At 41.4% G+C, this 19,167-nt stretch overlaps 1 protein-coding gene across 1 annotated transcript in view; it reads left to right on the top strand.

Annotated features, from left to right (window-relative positions):
• Positions 1 to 4,241: 4,241 nt before the first annotated feature.
• LOC104269436 (CD99 antigen-like protein 2) overlaps positions 4,242 to 19,167 on the top strand; it is a gene marked incomplete at its 3' end in the record, with an annotated part of 35,701 nt that continues 20,775 nt past the window's right edge. The window contains exons 1-6 of the mRNA XM_009872952.1: positions 4,242 to 4,350; positions 5,358 to 5,393; positions 6,703 to 6,744; positions 6,889 to 6,930; positions 7,273 to 7,341; positions 9,813 to 9,923. Of these exons, the coding sequence (XP_009871254.1) occupies positions 4,242 to 4,350; positions 5,358 to 5,393; positions 6,703 to 6,744; positions 6,889 to 6,930; positions 7,273 to 7,341; positions 9,813 to 9,923 (409 nt within the window). The remainder of the gene's footprint in view (positions 4,351 to 5,357; positions 5,394 to 6,702; positions 6,745 to 6,888; positions 6,931 to 7,272; positions 7,342 to 9,812; positions 9,924 to 19,167) is intronic.

The raw sequence follows: 19,167 nt of genomic DNA, 5'->3' as shown, positions 1-19,167 counted from the left end.
GTTCCCTTCCAAAGGGGCCACATCTTCCCTAGATTTTCTTTATCATTGACATCCCTATAAAAGCTTTTCTTGTTACCCCTGATGGCCCTGGCTAGATGTAATTCTGTCTGGGCTTTAACTTTCCTAACCTGATCCCTGGTTGCTGGGACCACTTCCTTTTATTCTTCCCAATCTACTTGTCCTTTCTTCCACTTCCTGTAAATTCTCTTTTTTATCTTTAAGTGTGTCCAGGAGCTTCTTGATCATCTGTGAGTTTGGGGGTTTGGCTTGATGGCATGTTGTACATGAGTCAGCAGGGTACCCTGGCAGCCAGAAGGGCCAACTGTGACCTGGGGTGCATCAAGCACAGCATTGCTTGGAAGAATGTGCTGGTCCCACTCTACACTGCACTTGTGCAGCCCCATTTTGAGTATTGTGTGCAGTTTTGGGCACCTTAATATGAAGGCATCAGATGGTTGGACTCGATCTCAAGGGTCTTTTCCAACCTAAGTGATTCTACAAAACTATTAGAGGGTATCCAGAGGAGGGCGACCAAGATGGTGAAGGACTTTGAGGACAAGACTTGTGAGAAGTGGCTGAGGTGGCTTGGTTTGTTCAACTTTGAGAGGGCTGAGGGGTGACCTCATTGCAGCCTATGCCTTTCTGAAGAAAGGCAGTGGAGGGGAAGGCGCTCATCTTCTGTCTCTGGTGACCGATGATAGGACATGAGCAAAGTGAATAAAGCTGTGTCAGGGGAAGTTTAGATTGGACATTAGGAAAACGTTCTTCACTAAGAGGATGATCAGTCACTGGAACAGGCTCTCCCAGGAAATGGTCACGGCATCAAGCCTGTCAGAGTTCAAGGAGTGTCTGGATGACTCTCTTAGTCTTGTGGTTTAGTTTTAGGTGATCCTGTGAGGAGCAGGGAGTTGAACTTGATCTGTATGGGTCTCTTCTATATCAAGCTATTTTATGACTGTAAGTTACTCACCCACTGATAGAGTGGCAGATAACACCCAGCAGTGGGACAGAGACAAGCTGACCGCTGTCCCCTGGTCCATAGGCCTACAGCTGGAAGACCAGCTGAAGCCTGCAGGCTCTGTGACACCCTTTGGTGTGCAGGGCACTGGGTGCGGAGGGAGGGAAGGAGGCGAGTGCCAGCAGTTTTAGAAAAACAGAATTCAAGCAGTCTTGTTGCACAAGTCAGAAAGTTATCTTTGTGGTGATTCATCACCAGTCTCCTTTCTTGGCATCTCATCATACACAGGACTAATGGAGGAACCTTGCAACACTCGTGTTGGCTTCTGCCGTGGAATGTAAATATGATTAATCTAATATTGTAGCAGTAAGTATCTGAGAGAGAGTCTTTGCAAGGGACTTCTGTTAGCATAGTTACTTTGCTGTCTAGAATACCTTCTAGCTCATCAGCTTTTCAAAAGCTTATTTTTCTCTTTTGTTTTACCTGCTGTTTTTACCCCATCTGACACGAAATGTGCAAGTTACTGGGAAAAGCCTGCTGAGGATCTGTCTCTTGAGATTCTGCTATTTGAGCTATGGTGATGGAAGGAAAATAGTACAGACACTTCTGAAATGTTCTTGAATCTGCTTATGCCCCTAGGAGCTAGAAATACCTGCTGTTAGAAGTATCTGCTGTACTGTGCTTTAAATGCAATGTATCAGCTTTATTTGCAATTATCTTTGCTTAGGCTAAGAAAATGCTCATAAGCTCAGTTACTCTGGATGCTCCTTAAACCTGTAGGGCGTACAGCATATTCTTGATTACTTTTTCTCCTTGAATACTGCAACTACCTTTATTCTAGCTTTGTAGCTTTATCTCCATTGTCTGTTTCTTCTTGGAACCAGCTGAATCCCTGGTACTGAGCCTCTCTCAGGCTAAGTGATTGAACTTCTGTGTTAGGTGGACCCCCTCATATTTGAAGCTGAATGAGCATAGTTGTAAAAGCAAGGGGTTTAATGACATGTGAAAGTTAATCATGAACAGTGGAGAAATGCCCAGGCTTTGCTGGGGAAGTAGACTGCAGAGTGCATGTTATTGTAATGAGTTTCATAAGCTAGGTTCTGACATGTTCTGTTACTTTATCAAGATAAAACAATGTGTTTGAAGAGCCTGACATCTTGCTGCATGCTTGGAAAACTGAACTGTCGTTGCAGAATATTGAATAATTGCAGTCAATGTAGATTTTTTTTTTCAATTTATTAACTCTCAGATTTGTTTGTTGTTCTCTAAAGCATGTCTTATGTGAGGTTGTCACTTAGCAGTTACATCCTAAATTATTTCTCCAGGATGATCATGTGTGAAAACAAGCCCTTAAAGTAGCAATGTCACTGACTCTTTTACACCAATTTCTTCCTCTTGACGGAAACCTCTGCAGCTGGAACCCTTCAGAGTTCTCAGACTAAGGTTCGTGGTGGCAGTGGGAGACTCTTCATAGAACTTCTTTTCTGCTCTGGGTAAATCTTCAGCTCCACCAGAGCTCAATGTTGAGTCTGCATGTTTGTTTTTCCCTCAGCCACTCCTAAAAAGAAATAGTGTTCTTGAACTATACCCACCAATGTAACATTCACTGACATGCCGGTTAGCTCAGTGGATTGAGCGCGGTGCTGGGAACACCGAGATCCCAGGTTCAATTCCCGTTTAGTCCCCATGTGTTGCCGGATCTAGTCGAGAGGTCGTGTCCCTGGCCCATGATAGGGAGGTTGGATTAAAATGATCTCTGAGGTCCCTTCCAGCCAAGGCCATTCTATGATAATGACTTAGTGATGTGTCTTGACCCTTGCTACAGTTGGTGTTAACAGCTGGTTGTGGTCCATCCTCTGGCTGCTACTCTTGGTAGAGTGTTTTGAGGAGCTTGCATCTTCAACAGATCCCTCTGCCTGCCTTGTTAAAGTTAAACCTGATGAGCTATGGGTTTAGGCATTCCTTCCTGGAGGACTGTAGCCTGAGAGATGTATGTATCTGAGAAACAAACCAACCAGAATTCATGTTTGAGGAAGAACTATGCAAATACCTGTTTAAATATCTCTCGAGTGTTTTGACCTTTTGATATAGAAGTTGTTAATATAGAGGTTTCTTGATATAGTCTAAACAAAGGGGTAACTTCAGAGGTAACAAATTTGGATCTCAGCAACTGCTCATTTTACTGAGGTTTTTAAGATCACATTGCAAGATGTTGCAGGCTTCAGATAACTTGCAAATATTGTGCATTCTGTGAAAGAGATTTTCATGAGCTAAGCATCTAAAAAAGCTTATGTTCTCCACCTGGAGTGAAGTGTTTGGGTTTCATTCCTGTCTTCAGACTTTGCAGTTACCAGTTCTGACTCCTCTTCTGTAGCTACATTCTTAGAGGAAGAGCACGACACATCAGTGCTTTATGTGTGTATCTTCTGAATTAAGGTAGCTCTGACTGGAATTAAGTTTTGCTCTGGTTGGCTTGATACTTGGTACATAGAAGAAGTCTTCCAGCTTCTTCAGCGTTGGAATATACTGGATGTATGTTGGAATATATTTGGATGTCTTTTTCCTGAAAATCTTTATCTTGTTCTCTACTTTCTTGCTGTTTTCTTTTTCCATGCTTCAGTGAAAGTAGGAACGATGAACCATCAGAAATATCCCGAGCAGATGTTTTAGCTGTCTTTTTTATCTTACAAGCCTCTGCTGGTGAGCTCACACTACTATATTCATGCTGTGTAACCAGTTTGTATCATGAATATATCGAGTTAGCATGACTGCAGTTGGCTGGGTAAGCAGCAGTAGCTCTAGCAGCTGACCTAATACAGTAAGAGAGGATGTTCTTTTCCTGAGGGCTGAAAATAAAACTTAACCTACTGGGAGTTGTGTATTGGGTTTGTGTGTGTTGGGGTTTTGGTAGTGAGGTGGCTCCTGTGAGAAGCTGTTAGAAGTTTCCCTGGCTCCCAGACAGACTCACTGCTGGCCAATGCCAAGCCCAACAGCGACAGTGGTAGTGCCTACGTAAGAAGGGAAAAAGACCTGCTGGAAAACCCGCAGTGGAGAGACAAGTGGGATGTGAGAGAAACAGCTCTGTGGACCCTAAGGTCAGTGAAGGAGCAGGGGAGGAGGTGCTCCTGGCACTGGAGCAGAGATTCCCCTGCAGCCCGTGGTGAGGCAGGTTGTCCCCCTGCAGCCCGTGGAGGACCCCACGCTGAAGCAGGTGGCTGCACCTACAGAAGGCCGTGACTCCAAGGGAAGCCCACACTGGAGCAGTCTGCTCCTGAAGGGACGCATGTTGGAGCAGTTCATGAAGAACAGCAGCCCATGGAAAGGACTCAAGTTGGAGAAGTTTGTGGAGAACTGTCTCCTGTGGGAGGAACCCCAAACTGGAGCAGGAGAGTGTGAGGAGTCCTCCTCTTGAGGAGGAAGGAGCAGCAGTGTGATGAACTGACCACAACCCCTGTTTCTCATGCCCCTGCACCATTGAGGGAGGAGGTAGAGAAATTGGATGCAAAGTGGGGCCCGGCAAGAAGGGAAGAGTGTGTGGAAAGTGTTTTTAAGGTTTGGTTTTATTTCTCATTATCTTATTCTGATTTGATTGGTAACAAATTAAATTGATTTTTTTTTTTGCCAAGTTGTCTGTTTTGCCACTGACCATAACTCCTCTGTCCTTGTCTTGACCCATAGGCCTTTTATTATATTCTCTCCTCCTCATCTCATCGGAAGGGAGGAGGGAGAGAGTGGCTGTATGGTGCTTGGCTGCTGGCTGGTCCTAAACCATGACAAGGAGAGAGTGGAAACAGCTGCATTTAACTGGCTTTTGAGAAGTTGAAGAGATGGCTCAAGACTATCTGTGCTAATAGCTTAGCCACCTTCATTCTATTAACCATTGTTAGGGGGAAAGATGAGTCTTATAAACCCATGAAAACTAATTTTTAATGCTAAGGTATTAAATTCATTACCCAATCATATAATTTTCATACCGGTCTTTGTGCTCCAGGGCTCTTATTCACACTTGAATCTTGTAAACTCTTGCGAATTGGAGCTCATTTTGTGGCTCAGTGGAAAGAAGGATAGGAAATAATGTGCTTTGAACAGCACTCGGAAAGGATGCAATAGCAGTAGCAAGAATAAAGTATTAAATGCATTACATTGACTGTAGGAATATATATTCTGGCTCTCTGGATCCTTTCTATAGAGACCATTTTTAGTGCGGTTTCTTTTCTTTTTCCTGATGTCTGGAGGAGCAGAGAAGAGTGTCTTCAGATCTGGTTCAAAATACACTTCTAGCCTGATGCAGGACACAGAAAACATACCTTAGGATAGATCAGAGGCATGTTTATGACTAATAGTTGTTGCTTTTGAGAAAGAAAAACAAAGTTCTTACTGTTGCTTTCATCTTTTACAGGTGATGTTGATGACTTCAACTTAGAAGATGCACTTGGTAATTATTACACTCTTGGATATTTGGGAAAGCGGGCAGGGAAGATAGTGGCTGCTCTTTTGACTTGTTTGTTTCTGAGTATTGCTGCATGACCAAGCATGACATCTTCCCCATATATGATTTGTTTAAACTTCATTGGAACAATTCTGCTATGAGTATATCAAAATATTGACCTCATAGAACTGAAATTTGTCTTTGTGGACACTCAGGGATTCCTCTAAAAGGGAAAGTGTCTTGCTGTGTAGATTTGGTCTTGTGCTTTTCATTGTAGAGACATAGGCTTGCATATGTCCATCCTATACGTGTACGTGTGTTAAATAGGATTTTAACTATCTTTTTTCTAATCACATGTGACAGGAACTACAAAGAAGCCTCCTCCATCTCGGAAGCCACCACCATCAGGTATCAGTGAGATCTCACTGGCTTGTAGTGCCTTTTACTGTGAAATCAAATGTAGTTGTACCTACTAAATCACAAAAACTGTATGTATTTCACTAATTTCTTAGCCAAGTCCTACTTGTTTCATTGCTGTGCCTTCACTAGGTGGCACTAATTCCACAAAGTATTCCTTACGGAAGTAGTTTTTAAATGTGAAGCAATCTCTTCCTTTCTAGGAAGTAGTTTCAGTACCATAAGGAAACATTGATCTGTGTGAAATGATATGAAGGAATGTGCTCTTTCTAATGCACTTCAGCTCTGCAGTGTGGGCAGCAGCAGAAGTTGCAGTATTGTTTTCACTCAGCCAGTAAAAGGTGCATCCAGCTGGCAGGTAATGCACAGTACCTTTTCAAGTACCATCACTAGACCCCTTGCAGTACAGACAGCTTTACTGGCACAAGGTGTAGAGCTGCAGGACAACAGCATGGTTTGCTCATCAGTTTGATTTAGCGCTTTTAAAGTTTTGTCTCTCTTAAGGCAATCTGCTTCTGACTGCTGGTATTTTATTCCAACTGCTGCCATTCAGCTTTGCTAAGGCACAGGGAGGTGATTTGAGACAGCTGGCATGACTTCATCAAGAGCAAGTCCTGCCTGACCAACCTAGTGGCCTTCTGTGATGGAGTGAGTACATCAGTGAACAAGGGAAGAGCTACAGATGTTGTCTACCTGGACTTCTTCCATAAGGCCTTTGACATGGGCCCACACAACATCCTTATCTTTATGTTGGAGCTGTAGGGATCTGATGGGTACACTGTCCAGTGGATGAAAAATTGGTTGAATGGTCACATCCAGAGGGTCACTATATGCTCTGTTTTTGATCTCTTCACACTAGTAACTTTGCTTACTTTGTTCTAACTCTGTTTGTTTACAGATGTCCCCAAGCGAGCTCCACCAACAAAACCTAAAGATGCTGGTAAGACTGACCTAACAAGAATTTCTGAACACTAGAAAAGTATTTGTTAATCTTTCCTAGTAACTTTCAAAGTTACTGCTTTGTAGTCTACTTTTGATATCTTAACCTTTTTCTTCTCTTTCTAAATCTCTCTTTTGTCTCTAGATAACCCCAGGCGTGGTCCATCTGCTCGTCCTAAAGACTCTGGTATGCACAAATTCCTGAATAGTGATGTGGTTTTACTATGTCAATTAAACTCCTAATAATTACTCCTTGTAACTTGGCTGCCGTATATGTTAGATGTTGCACTGGATAAACACTGAAGATTCAGGAAAAATAAGCTTTGCAGCAGTCTTGAAATTCCATAACAAACCTGTTGAGTCACTTTCACTTAGAAGTCGGATGGTGTGGGGAGGAGGAAAGATAGGACAGAATAAACAATGTAGAGAATGTTGAACAATGTAGAGAAAACTTCCATGTTTTTATGTGCCTTGAAGTGTTTTTTCACTGAACTTAAAACATCTAGGATGACATTTTTATTTTTTGTAGGTGGGTTTGATGATTCAGATCTATACGATGGCAGTTTACCAAAAGGAGAGGACAACAGTGGCAACAATGGTAAGACAGTAGGTTGTGCTTCATATTGATCCTCTAACTACCTGAGCTTTTGATAAAAGCTTGCTCACAAGCTGATTAATGTGGTTTAATTTGTAACACCTTTGGTTCTGGTATGTGAAACTTAAAAGCGTTCCTTCCAGTTCAAGAGCAATGTGTTCTGTCTCTGCCAAAAAACCCGAGATAATTAAGAGAGAGAACTGCTGTAGAGGCAAAATCTTCAATGATTTTTACTGTTCTGCTAAAGAAAGATGGACTTTAAGACTGAGGTGTGAATGTGGTACGTATTTCAAAATTAATCACAAATATAGTTCTTAAAGGCATACAGGTGTTATTTTCAGATCTTCTGTGGCATACTCTCAGTTTCTTTTAGTTCCTGTGGTTAGGCAGCCCAGGGGTGGGCCAGAAGAGGGTCCATCTTGTGTTCTCAAAGATCTCATCTGCCCCACACGATGAATTGATCCTTAGACTTCCAAGTGATGTATGTATATGTACTCTGAGCAGTATAAAACCATTTCATAGCTTATCAAACTCTTTTTGAGTAATCTGTCATGTCTAATTGTTACGATGCAGCTCAGTACAGAGCTGGACATTGGAACCAGGCTGGAATAATGTTGACGCGGAAGTCACGGACACTGCTGACGATCAATGTGATCAAGCAAATGCCACTTTATTAACGCACTAACGCAGTTTTTATACAGTTCACAACGTCCTTGTTTTCTAAATGCTCTATATTGATTGGCTATTAACAACAAACACACGCAGTCCATGCTCCTGTTCACACGCTGTTTTCCTTTGCTGTTTCGCTCTTCTTCTCCCCACCTGCAGCCTGGGTTTGTTTCTGTTTTCAGTCATATACCCCAGCCACAGCTCCTTCTTTTTGTTTGCTTCAGCATATTCTCACAGCTAGTGACCTTCACAATGTCCTTCACAAACTCTTGTCAAGCGAGGCCTAAAACTTGTCTAAAAACAGGCTGCCTGGCTTGCTCAAAACACATTTGCTGTTCTCTAAATATCCCACAGTCATAATCACAATGTGATTAGTTGTCCCTGTGTGCATAACTGCAACTTGACAGTTTCCAGACCAGAGTTAGCTTAAGTGTCTGAATGTGGTCTTGAGATGTGCCACTGGTTACTGACTTCTTCAGAGATTACTGCTGCTAACTTTTTGGGAAGCTTTCACCTTCCAAGGTTCCTTTGGTGCGGTAACTTGAAAATTAGCAGGGACAAAAATCGTAGGGTCGTTTGGGTTGCAAGGGTCCTTAAAGATCACCTAGTTCTAACCTCCCTGCCATGGGCAGGGACACCTCCCACTAGACCAAGTTGCTCAAAGTTCTGTCCAGCCTGGCCTTGAACACTTCCAGGGAGGGGGCTTCTACAGCTTCTCTGGGCAAAGAAGCATCTGTTGAAACTTCTGTGGTGTTTTCATCTGCACAGGTTCCTGCTTCAGTGATACGAGTTTCATAGTGACAAATAGGGATAGAATTTGCAGAACTTCTGTCTTGTTCGCTCAGAGAATTGCAAAGGTATTTAGTAAATGAGGAAAAGATAACTGGTTCCATGGAAATACAGTTGAATGCTATCCTGAAATTACATGCTGTTTCTCTCCACTGAGTATTCTGTGACGGTGGTCAAGCTGCTTAAACCAGATTGCACAAGTGTGCTGCACTCATTTTGTAGAAGAGCTGAGCACCCGAGGCTGAAGTTGGCACCACCATGAACTGTGCTTTGAAAATAGGAAGTTTAGGTGCCGGAGCTTAGCAGTGCATGGATAGAATAGGTGGCTTTTAGTTTTGCATGATTAACTGGCATAAAGGTTGTCAGTTATGATATGGCTGCTCTTTAGACGTGTAAGATCTAAACCTTTTATTCATTTTTAGAGAATGCATGGGTCCAGGTCCAAATAATGGCACAGAATCTGAGGATAAATGCATATGTTTAGGTGTATGATAATGTCTGTATGTCCGAAGCTTGTTTTCTAGGATTTTCTGTATTGCTAATATTCTGCTAGAATGGTCACTGCTGGTAGTGGGTTTCAGCTTTAAAAACTTCTGTGGAATTTAGAGTTTGAATTTTCAAGCTCTACTTTCACAGTTCTTTAAAATGTCAATGTTGCAAATCTTTCAGAAGTGTTAAGGTCTCAGAGATGCTGGTGCAGTGTTTGCATGCATACAACTTAGATTTGGCTATGAAAGGGCAGCTTTTTTTAGTTAGTGGAATTTGCAACAGGTATGCTTAAGTTGCTTAACAACACGCAATGCTAAGAAATCAATGATTATAAAATTAGAGGATTCACTTTTCATTATTCACAAAGACAGAAGAAGTTGATTACAGTTTCATGTAATAATTTCAGTTTATTGCTGTTTAGAAGTGTTCACGGGGTTTACTTTGAGACAATAGTAGTTTGATATTGCTTTCAGTTTTGAAAAATGTATAAAAAGCCTTTTTTTTCCCTTTTTCTTTTTTCCCCCTAGCTTCTCAGGGAGCGATAGCTGGAATTGTAAGTGCTGTTTTTGCTACTGTACTTGGAACAGTATCTAGTTTCATTGCTTACCAGAAGAAGAAGCTCTGTTTCAAACAAAGCGGTAAGAATTCTCACTTAGTTTTATTTCCTACTATCTAAAGAGATGTGGTTTTGTATTTATGTGGGGGATAGAAATTGATCTTACGCATAAGGTAGTTTTAATAGCACAATGAATTTGGGTTCACAGTATGTAAATGCTCTTAATAGTTGTCTAAGATGGTCTGAAGAATGTCTTGCCCAAAATTTAGACTTTCAGAAGCAGACAGACTTAAGGCTTTGCATTTCTTAAAATAAAAGCATTTCCTTCTAAAGAGTGCAGGAGAGACTGTAAGAAAACATTTCTATAAGGAAAATTGAGTGGAGGTTAGAGATTAGATACTATTTTCATGCTGAAAAATACTTTGTCGTTTCTAATTTTCTAAGTCTTGCCTTTCTGTCTTCACAAGATGCTTGCCTACGTAGTATAGTGTTTTCTGACAACTACCTGGATGTTCACCCCAAATGATTCTTTCTTCTGCAGTCATCTGTTGCTTGCTACTGGCTCCTTAAATGGAGCACCTTCCCCATGAGGACAGGCTGAGAGAGTTGGGGCTGTTCAGGCTGGAGAAGAGAAGGCTCTGGGGAGACCTTACAGTGGCCTTCCAGGACTTAAAGGGGGCCTACAGGAAATCTGGGGAGGGACTCTTTTATCAGGGAGTGTAGTTACAGGACAAGGGATAACAGTTTTAAACTAAGAGGGTAGACTGAGACTAGATGTAAGGAAGAAATATCTTATAAGGATCATGGTGAAACAGTGGAACAGGTTGCCCAGAGAGGTGGTAGAAGCCCCATCCCTGGAAACATTCAAGGCCAGGCCCGATGGGACTCTGAGCAACCTGACCTGTTTGAAGATGTCCCTGCTCACTGCAGGGGGGTTGAACTAGATGACCTTTAATGTCCCTGCCATCCCAAAACGTTCTGTCATTCTGTGATAAATAGGATATAACTTGGATTAGAGAACTTTATGAGTGTTGTGAGTGATAGATGAGGCAGAAGTTTCTTTTTCCCCCTGTCCTTTCTGACTGATTGGTGAAGAGAGATGATAGAGCAGCCATCCAGCTAGGCACTGCTGCTTTGTAATTTGAGAAGTTTGGAAATGGAGTGGCATTTACTATGTATGTTAAAATTAACATGCAAGCAGCACAAGGGCATCTCAACTACTATCAGTAGCCCAGTCTCTTCGGTGCTGTTTCTTATCTCAAATTATGTCTATTAATCGGCAACTTTGAAGAATTTGGATGCTAAACAACTATTTGTTTCCCAGCAGATGAAGAGAATGTGAATATGGAAAGCCATCGAGGAGCACAATCTGAGCCACCTGGTAAGAGAAGAATCTAGATGGACGATCAGCGTTTTGGTGGGGATCCTATTAAATGCACTTTATTGACATCTAATGTAATGGAGAAAGTTACTTGTGTTGCTTTGTTTTGTTTCAAAATTTAATAGTATTGTTTGTAACTACCATGACAACTTACTTAGAACTTAATCAAGAACTCAGTTCTGGTAATTTGGTCACTCTTCTCTAGTTTTTTAGTCTTTGAACAGATTGGTTTATTACCCTGAGGAGTCCTTGGGATACAGGAGCTTAGAGAAAGTAAAGAATTGAATTTTCTTTGCAAAAGTAGTATTAAAGACAATTATGAAAACACAAGCCTGCTCCTTTAGTGAGACACATAACTGCCGTTAGCTGACAGTTGGTTTTATCAGTGCATGTTATGTCTGATTGGAATATGATACCTTTTCTGATTGTAAACCAATATAGAACTCTGCAAGAATGTGTACTAAACAATGTTAATAATGTTTTAACAGAGGTGAAAGTACACTGGAGGCAAGGAGAACTAAACTTTCTAGTATGTCATTGTAACTGAAACATTCTCTGTTGTCAACAGAGAATGATTCTTGCATGAAAGAATCCTCACATAATAAATCTTTCTACAGTGGAAGCTGTGGAAGGATCTCTTTTAAAGCAATAAATTCCCAAACAACCTCACCCTTCCAGGAATGGTTGTCTAGGGTTGATGGAACAGGTGATTAAGTCCAGGAAAGCCACAGATAGATCTGCAGGAAACAGTATAGGTAAAAACTTCGTCTTCTAGCCCTTGTCACCAATCAACAAAGGAAGAAGCAGTACAACCTCATGCTGAAGTTTGCTGAGTGTCTCTTTGAAACATCAAATACTAAAATCTCTAAGCAGTATAAATTTCCAATACGTCCTTCTCTGGACTTAATCTAAAATTCACAGAACTAGTTCTGGGATTTTATAATTTAAAAATATATATACTTTACGTATCTCAGGTGTTTCATCAGTTTGCTAAAAACTTTCATCTGGCTCATGATCCCCTTTGTAAACAGTTTTCCTTTATGCTGTCAAATACATAAAACTCTTAAGGAGAAAACATTTTCTTGTGACTGGCTGTTGAAATCCACACAGGAGACAGGCAGGTATCTTAAGTTCAGCTGTAGAATACTGCAGCGAGCAGCGTTGTTGAAAAACCTCTGCCAAAGGCAGTTAACATGTGAGTTGGGGTCAGGATATGCTAAAATTTTGGCCAGGATTCACTAGAATTCTGATGTGAAATGTGTCAGATGATGCATACTTTATTTTAACCAGTAAAGTCAGTCTTGGGATGTTACCATGATTACTTCTGCTTATATCATGTTACATGTCATGTTACATCCCAAATTTCATACCTCCATTATATTTTGCAGGCAAGTGTGAGCATGTTTTGAGCCAAGAAACTGGGCAATCATGACCAGCATGGTGCTACTCCTGGTCAACGTCCTGGGAGTCAGCAGACAGTAGCTCTGCTTTTGGGAATAGAGGGTTGGTGTACCTACGTAGCTTCTAGTTAGAAGCAGCCTTGCGCTAGGCCAGGTCAGATGGCGTGGCAGAACAGGTTTGCGTTTTTGAAATTTTGCGTAGACTTATCTTTGACTTCCTGAAAATGTAAATAACCTGGGCTAGCACTTTTTTTCAACAACTCAGTTTTTCTATGAGTTACACAGCCTGTTCTCCATTTCATTTCTGCACTCACAGAACTGCAAGTCTGAAACTGCACCCTGGGTTATACTGCCGGTGTAGATCGCTACACGGGTCTGGTAGGATGTGGTTATTTGAGTGAGAAGTCTGGGATGCAGTATCTCTTGGTATGCAGGGTACTGGCTTCACAGCTTCAAGCCTCTGTTTGCCTGAGTTTATCCCACAGTTTCAAACACCTCCTGAAAAAGTCTGTCATCCACATACAGCGTTACATAGCGATGCATGACTTAAAATGTGTGCTAACTTGATGTACTAACCTTGAGTTGTTTCTCACTTTTTAGTTCAGCGCACACTTCTGGAAAACTAAATTAAAGAAAACACAATGAAGAACAGATCATTGAAACTGGATAGAGAGCCTGCATTCTGCCTGAAAAAAAAAAAAAGAAAGAAAAAAAAAAGGGGAACAAAAAAAAAGCATAATGTAAACAGCAGAGCCTGAAGTTGCATGAGAAAACAGTTCTTGTTTGAAACACCTCTGGGAGTGTGAATTAGACCCGAGTACTTCTGTGTGGTTAGCCCTGTGAAGCATTCTTGCACACCAACATAAGGCCTTAATGACAGGAGCGTACAAGTATGCTGTGCCTTTACATTCCTTCCTTTACTCCTGTGACAAATGGGTGTGTCTTAAGTGCATTCAGTATTTTCAGCTTTTCCTTACCTCTCCAAAACCAACAAGCAATGAATGTTTTGTTATGCCATTGCTTTCGGGCAGTGCAAAGATAATTTTTTTTAAAATATCCTCTATGCAGTGAGTGCACCAGCCAAACAACTTAGGATGTGTTGTGGGGACCTGAAAACAAGTGGCTCACTGTGTGTGGGTGATGGCTCTGGGCATGGGTGCTGCTAATATAATCTCTGTAGCTGCCTGGCTTGGCCACCAGGGAAGAGATACTTGTTCTTTAGCATCCAAGAGACAAAAATTTAGAGCTTTAGTTTTGCATGCTTTGGGGTTTTTTTGTTGCATCTGTCTGGTACAGATTCAGAACACCCCAACTGTTGTGCACAGATCCTTTCTGGCTCTTCCTGCTTAGCAAGTACTGGGCTGGCCAGATGTGGAAAAGCCCAATTTGCAAATCAGAACCATAATTGGATTTTGAATATCTGGTAAGATTGGTGCTTGGCAGTTGTCTAAACAGCTGTGGATGAAGTATCGGGCAATGGGGATTAACGTCTTCGGGCTTCCATAACCAAAAACCCAACAGAGTTGAGAAGTTGAGTTCAGAAGGTGTTATCGTACACACTCAGAAGGCATTAAGTGTGCTACAGCTTGAAAGTACATAATAGCAAGACTGACCAGAGCAGCCCAGCCTCACTCCACAAGCATGCATGGAAAAGTACGAGAAGCATACACTAGAATCATAGAATGTCTGGGGTTGGAAGGGACCTCGAAAGATCATCTAGTCCAACCCCCTTGCCAGAGTGAAGAATGCTTTTGGACTTGTGAAGGATTGCCACTGAGCACCTACAACTACATCTTCAACCAGAGGCACTGGTTGCCATCGCTCTGGAAAGCCACGGGAAGGTTTCAAAGATCTGTGGAAACCCAGAAAGCTGCAGCTCATTACAGTTGAAGGATTAAGTCTGGAATAATAACTAGTTCTGTCTGGAAGAAGTAGCCTGACCAGTTCCGTTGGCTTTCATTCTAATTGTTTCCAATTTTCATGCAATTTTACAGTACGCGTCTCAGTAATGTGCTTCAGCCACCTGTCAAAGTTCTACAGAAGGATGACCTTTCATGGAATGTCTTGGATGTCATTATGAATTTGGATATTAAACATGTAAATATATCTGTGCATTCAAATATGAATGTATGACAAGGGTAATTCATTTAAGAATTTCTTGTACATGTTTCTTAGCTTGCAACAAAGCTTTACACGGATTTTACTGTTTTGTTATGGAATTAATTTGTAAACCTCTTTTTGCCCCACTTCTGCTTTTAGTATAAAAGTGGTAAAACCTTTAAGTGTGTTTGAGAGTGGAAAAGTGATTTTTATATGAACAGTTATATAAACATTTGATCTATGTAAATACAAAGAAATGAAATATACTGCTTACCTGCATGGATAAACAGGTATCTCCTATCCATGCCAAGTGCAAAAAAAAAAGAGAATAAGCCAGTGTTTGTTAGGGATGGAATGGTGGGGACAGCTCAAACTACCTTTTAGCTAACCAGACTCTTAAATCATACTTCAGCTTTTGCAAGCCTCAAAATTACTTACTAAAACCTCATACCAACATTGTGATTTTTCTAAAAATTAATTAAAAAAAATTTAAAAGAAAGTGTTTGTGTATTTTCCTTCTTAGTAGCTCTAGAAATACAAACAAGTTGGTGCCATCTTCAAAGGGAGTTTGTCTTCCTGTTCCATCAGCAGTTCAGGTTTAGTTCTTAGAGACGTTTTAATCATTTTAGAAGGAAGTTGGCCAGTAGCAACTAAGCTGTGAGCCGCTTTCACAGGGCACTTAGGACAGACACGTGAAGCACAGACATGACTTTTGAAGAAGGACACCACGGCTTGGTAGAAGAATCAAATGAAGATGTGCTCGGCAATAGAAGGCTCAGTGTGGGCAAACTTGACGCTGTTTGCTTTGAGTGTTCCTCACCCAGCTTTCACCACAGCCTTTAGGAGCACTTTTGCAGGGCCACGTGTCATTGTCTCACCTTCTGATACGAGAGGAACACAACAAGATGGCAAGGCAGGGCTTGCAAATGGACTAAATGGTAACAAATTGACTGGGTTTTATTTATTTTTTTCAGTCAAACTAGGCTCAAAGCAAGACAGACTGCTGCACTGAATTTGGGCACAGCTATACTCCACAAAGCAGGCAAACCTGAAGGCAGTGTTCAGAGGGAATGGCTGTCGTAATGCTGATTTCAGCAGCTCTCATCTCCTCTGCCTTTGCCCGTCTGTGGCCTCACAGGCTCGAGTTGTGAGAGAAGGAGAAGCAGCTGGCTGCTGCCGCCTAGAAAGAAAAGATTAAAGAGAAGCCTTGGAATTTCAGGCTGTTCTCTTGTGGTGAGCAAGAGCCAGGCAGTTTATGGGTTTCTGTTACATATGTGTAAAGTGTAGCAGTTCACTTATTTTTCACTTGTCGGTGTACTAATTGTTATGGTGCTCTTTGCCTCATTACCCGCTGAGACCTCGCGCTTCCCTAGCTCAACTGCTCTTGCATTGCATTACTAAATATCCAAATTCATTATTTCTCACATTCATTGGGTCAAGAAACGTTATCAGTTAGCAATTATTCTTCACCCTGTTGTACTTTTATGATTAAGTCCCATGGATTTGCTGCTGTCCATCGTGGCCTTGCAGGCTGTCAGTGACTTTCAGATCCCAATTTGGGAATTAACGTTCTAGTTTCCGTACAGATTTCAATCAGACTGTGCAGTGGGATGAAAAATCACTGCCCTTTCCTGGCCTGAACTGCAAGTTCAGTTCAGGTGAGGTACCTGCACCACTAAGCTGAGTTTAAATGTCTGACAACAAAAGAGGTCTGTCCTGGCCGTGCAGCACACCCTCTTCAGTTCAGGTTTTTCTCCAGTCTGTCTCCTTTGAAGAGAAATCAGAGGATGCGTTGGGCTTTAAAGGTCGTCTAGTCCAAGCTCCCTGCAGTGAGCAGGGACATCTTCACCTAGATAAGTTTGCTCGGGGTTACCTTCAGTAACAGGAGAAAAAAAGCAAAGCAGAATCCTCTTGTAGAATATCCGTGTCACTTGAGCTGCTGCAAGGGAGCTGAAGCGGCGTTTTAGTTCATCCCCACTATCAGTGAAAGGACCGCTTGGAAAATGTTTTGACAATTTTCAAATGTGATGTCCATTTCAAATAGTTACCCAAACTTACGCAAACGAATTCATCGGGATATGGAAATGAAAGCAGCCACTTCTTAAGCCTAAGATTTGGCAGCTTTTTACTGTACCTCCTATTCATGTTCATTTCAATATCGGTGCCAAATTTTGAATGCTAGGAAAACTTTTTAGTGCACTCAGCTTTCAGTGTACCTTGGGCTGAATTACATTCCCAATGGTGCATTTTGGTGGTTTTTTTCGTGAGCTATTTTAGGCCACTATCTAATTCTTTGTGTGTTTTTCACTTGGCAAGATTATGAAATAAACCTTAACGTTTTCATATACTGAAAAGATTATTTTCTTTTTGCTGTTTTCCATTACACAGATATAAAAGATACATTTCAAAGAAAGTGCAGAGATGATTAGTAATAGGGAAAAGACTGGAATAGAGCAAAATATATATTTTTTTTAAACCCCTGCATTTTGAGTACTTCAAGAACCACAAGAATAGAATACTAAAATATGTGTTCTTCCACCTGCTTGTGAAAAACATTTAAGTTTCAGCTAGCGTGAAGTAATTGTAGTCTCCCATTGCCATGAAATTGTATCACCAATTCGCTTGTGTATTTGGCCTATATTTAAATTAATGTTTAATATTACTGGATGTTTCAATATTTTAATTAAAATACTTCCATTTTTATGACAAAAGATTAATACTGTAGTGGCTTTCCCCGGTGTATAGTCTGGTTCTAGTGCATAATTTGGTTCTTTCATCTCAGATGGACTCATCCAGCAGGTCACCTGTGCCAAAGAGAGCAATGTCTGTCCTCTGTCCATAGGAAGAATGGGGCTGCAGCTGTGGTGAGTTGTGGCTGTCCTCTTTTAGCTTGTCTCATCTAAAAGAGGCCAGATGGGCTAAAGGTATGTGGTGTAGAGAACAGACCGTCACATTGGCTCTGTTTCTCCAGCCACTTGATATTTCTTAAATTTATGTTCTTTTCTTAAAAGAACAAATAAAAAAAAATAGGCAAGTCATCCACCTTGCCAGATGACTATTAGGCAGAACTGTGTTTCTACTTTAAATAGAAGAAGATGGATCAATGATTTCTCAAGGTGATAAAATTACTATTTACAGTCAAGTGAAAGGCCTTACATTTATTTTTAACATATAGTATTGTTTACTTCTATCTTGGGCAAGCAGTTGCATGTCTGACAGAGGGAGATAAGATTTAGAAGTTTCTGCAATGCCCTCAAGAAGACATCCTGACTCCAACACTAGGTGCAGTCTTCCTGTGCCGCCTTTGTATTGTTTTTTATTTAGCTAGACAGAGCAGTAGGTGGCTTCAGAAGAACTACACAAGGGGTGCATCATCTTGAGACTTAACTTGAGAATGCTTAATATCCCAGTGAACTAGTATCAGAAGACAGGTAAGAAAACACATTTTGGAAAGACTTCACTTGAAGAAAAACTGTTTTGAAATAAAGCTACTGAACGTTTGTGAGCTGCTTGGGCTTGCTTGGGACTAGTACATAGCCTTGCTGACTTCCCTATTCCCTTCAGGCAAACTCATCACTGATAAGATTAACACACGTGTCTGCTTTTTTTACTCTGGAAAAAATAAACAGTGGACTTTATAGGATTGCATGTGTCATGGTAGAATTCTTCCTTTAGCTGGCTGACAAAGTCACCTCTTAAATGTTCTTAAGTGCTCTGAGATTCAACAGTTTGCCTTGACAAGGAGAAAGATGAGAGATAAATTAAACTTCAGAGCTTCTATTGCTAGCTTAAAAATTGTTAAGCCACATGACACATTAAGCCGAGCTTTTATAAGCCATTCTGCTGATTCAGATTTGGAAGAGGGTTTGGGGAGGGTTGATCTACCTGAACATCAAGCAGCTTGAAGATCAGATATCACCAAGTTCTATCCCTCCAGTTTATGTCGTTGCATCAGTTTTTTGTAGTTAGACTAAAACCTGAATTCTTTGCACACACTGCATCGGATGTTCTAGGTAACTCAACAGAAATGCACTTGGGGCCAGCCCGTGCCCCACATCAGACTGCTTTGCCCAGCAACGCCACAAGGGTGCAGATTGGCCGTTCATGGGAGCAGAATCCAGAGCATGTTTGCTACCCTGGTGGAAAAGGCACTGACAAAAGTGCCTGAAGTTTTGACCTCGGGAAAAGGGAGGACACCCACCTGTCCCCTTGCTGGCACCGGGCATCAGTGCAACGGTGGCAGTCCGAGAGACGAGTGCGCTGGCATATGTGTTTGCTAGAGAGAGGCTATGACAAAACTGGATTTCAATCACATCGGTGATTTTAAAGTATGTTCATGTATGGATGGCTGTATGGGGGTTTTTTTTGTTCATTTTTCAAAGTTTTGTTCTCATGCTTGGCACAATCTCTCCATGAAGGACATGCATGAATATTCATATTTAAAA

Source organism: Apaloderma vittatum, unplaced genomic scaffold (assembly GCF_000703405.1).
Source record: "Apaloderma vittatum isolate BGI_N311 unplaced genomic scaffold, ASM70340v1 scaffold5567, whole genome shotgun sequence".
NCBI lineage: Eukaryota > Metazoa > Chordata > Aves > Trogoniformes > Trogonidae > Apaloderma > Apaloderma vittatum.
The sequence above is the reverse complement of the archived record's forward strand: the minus strand, read 5'-3'. Positions and strand labels throughout refer to the sequence as shown.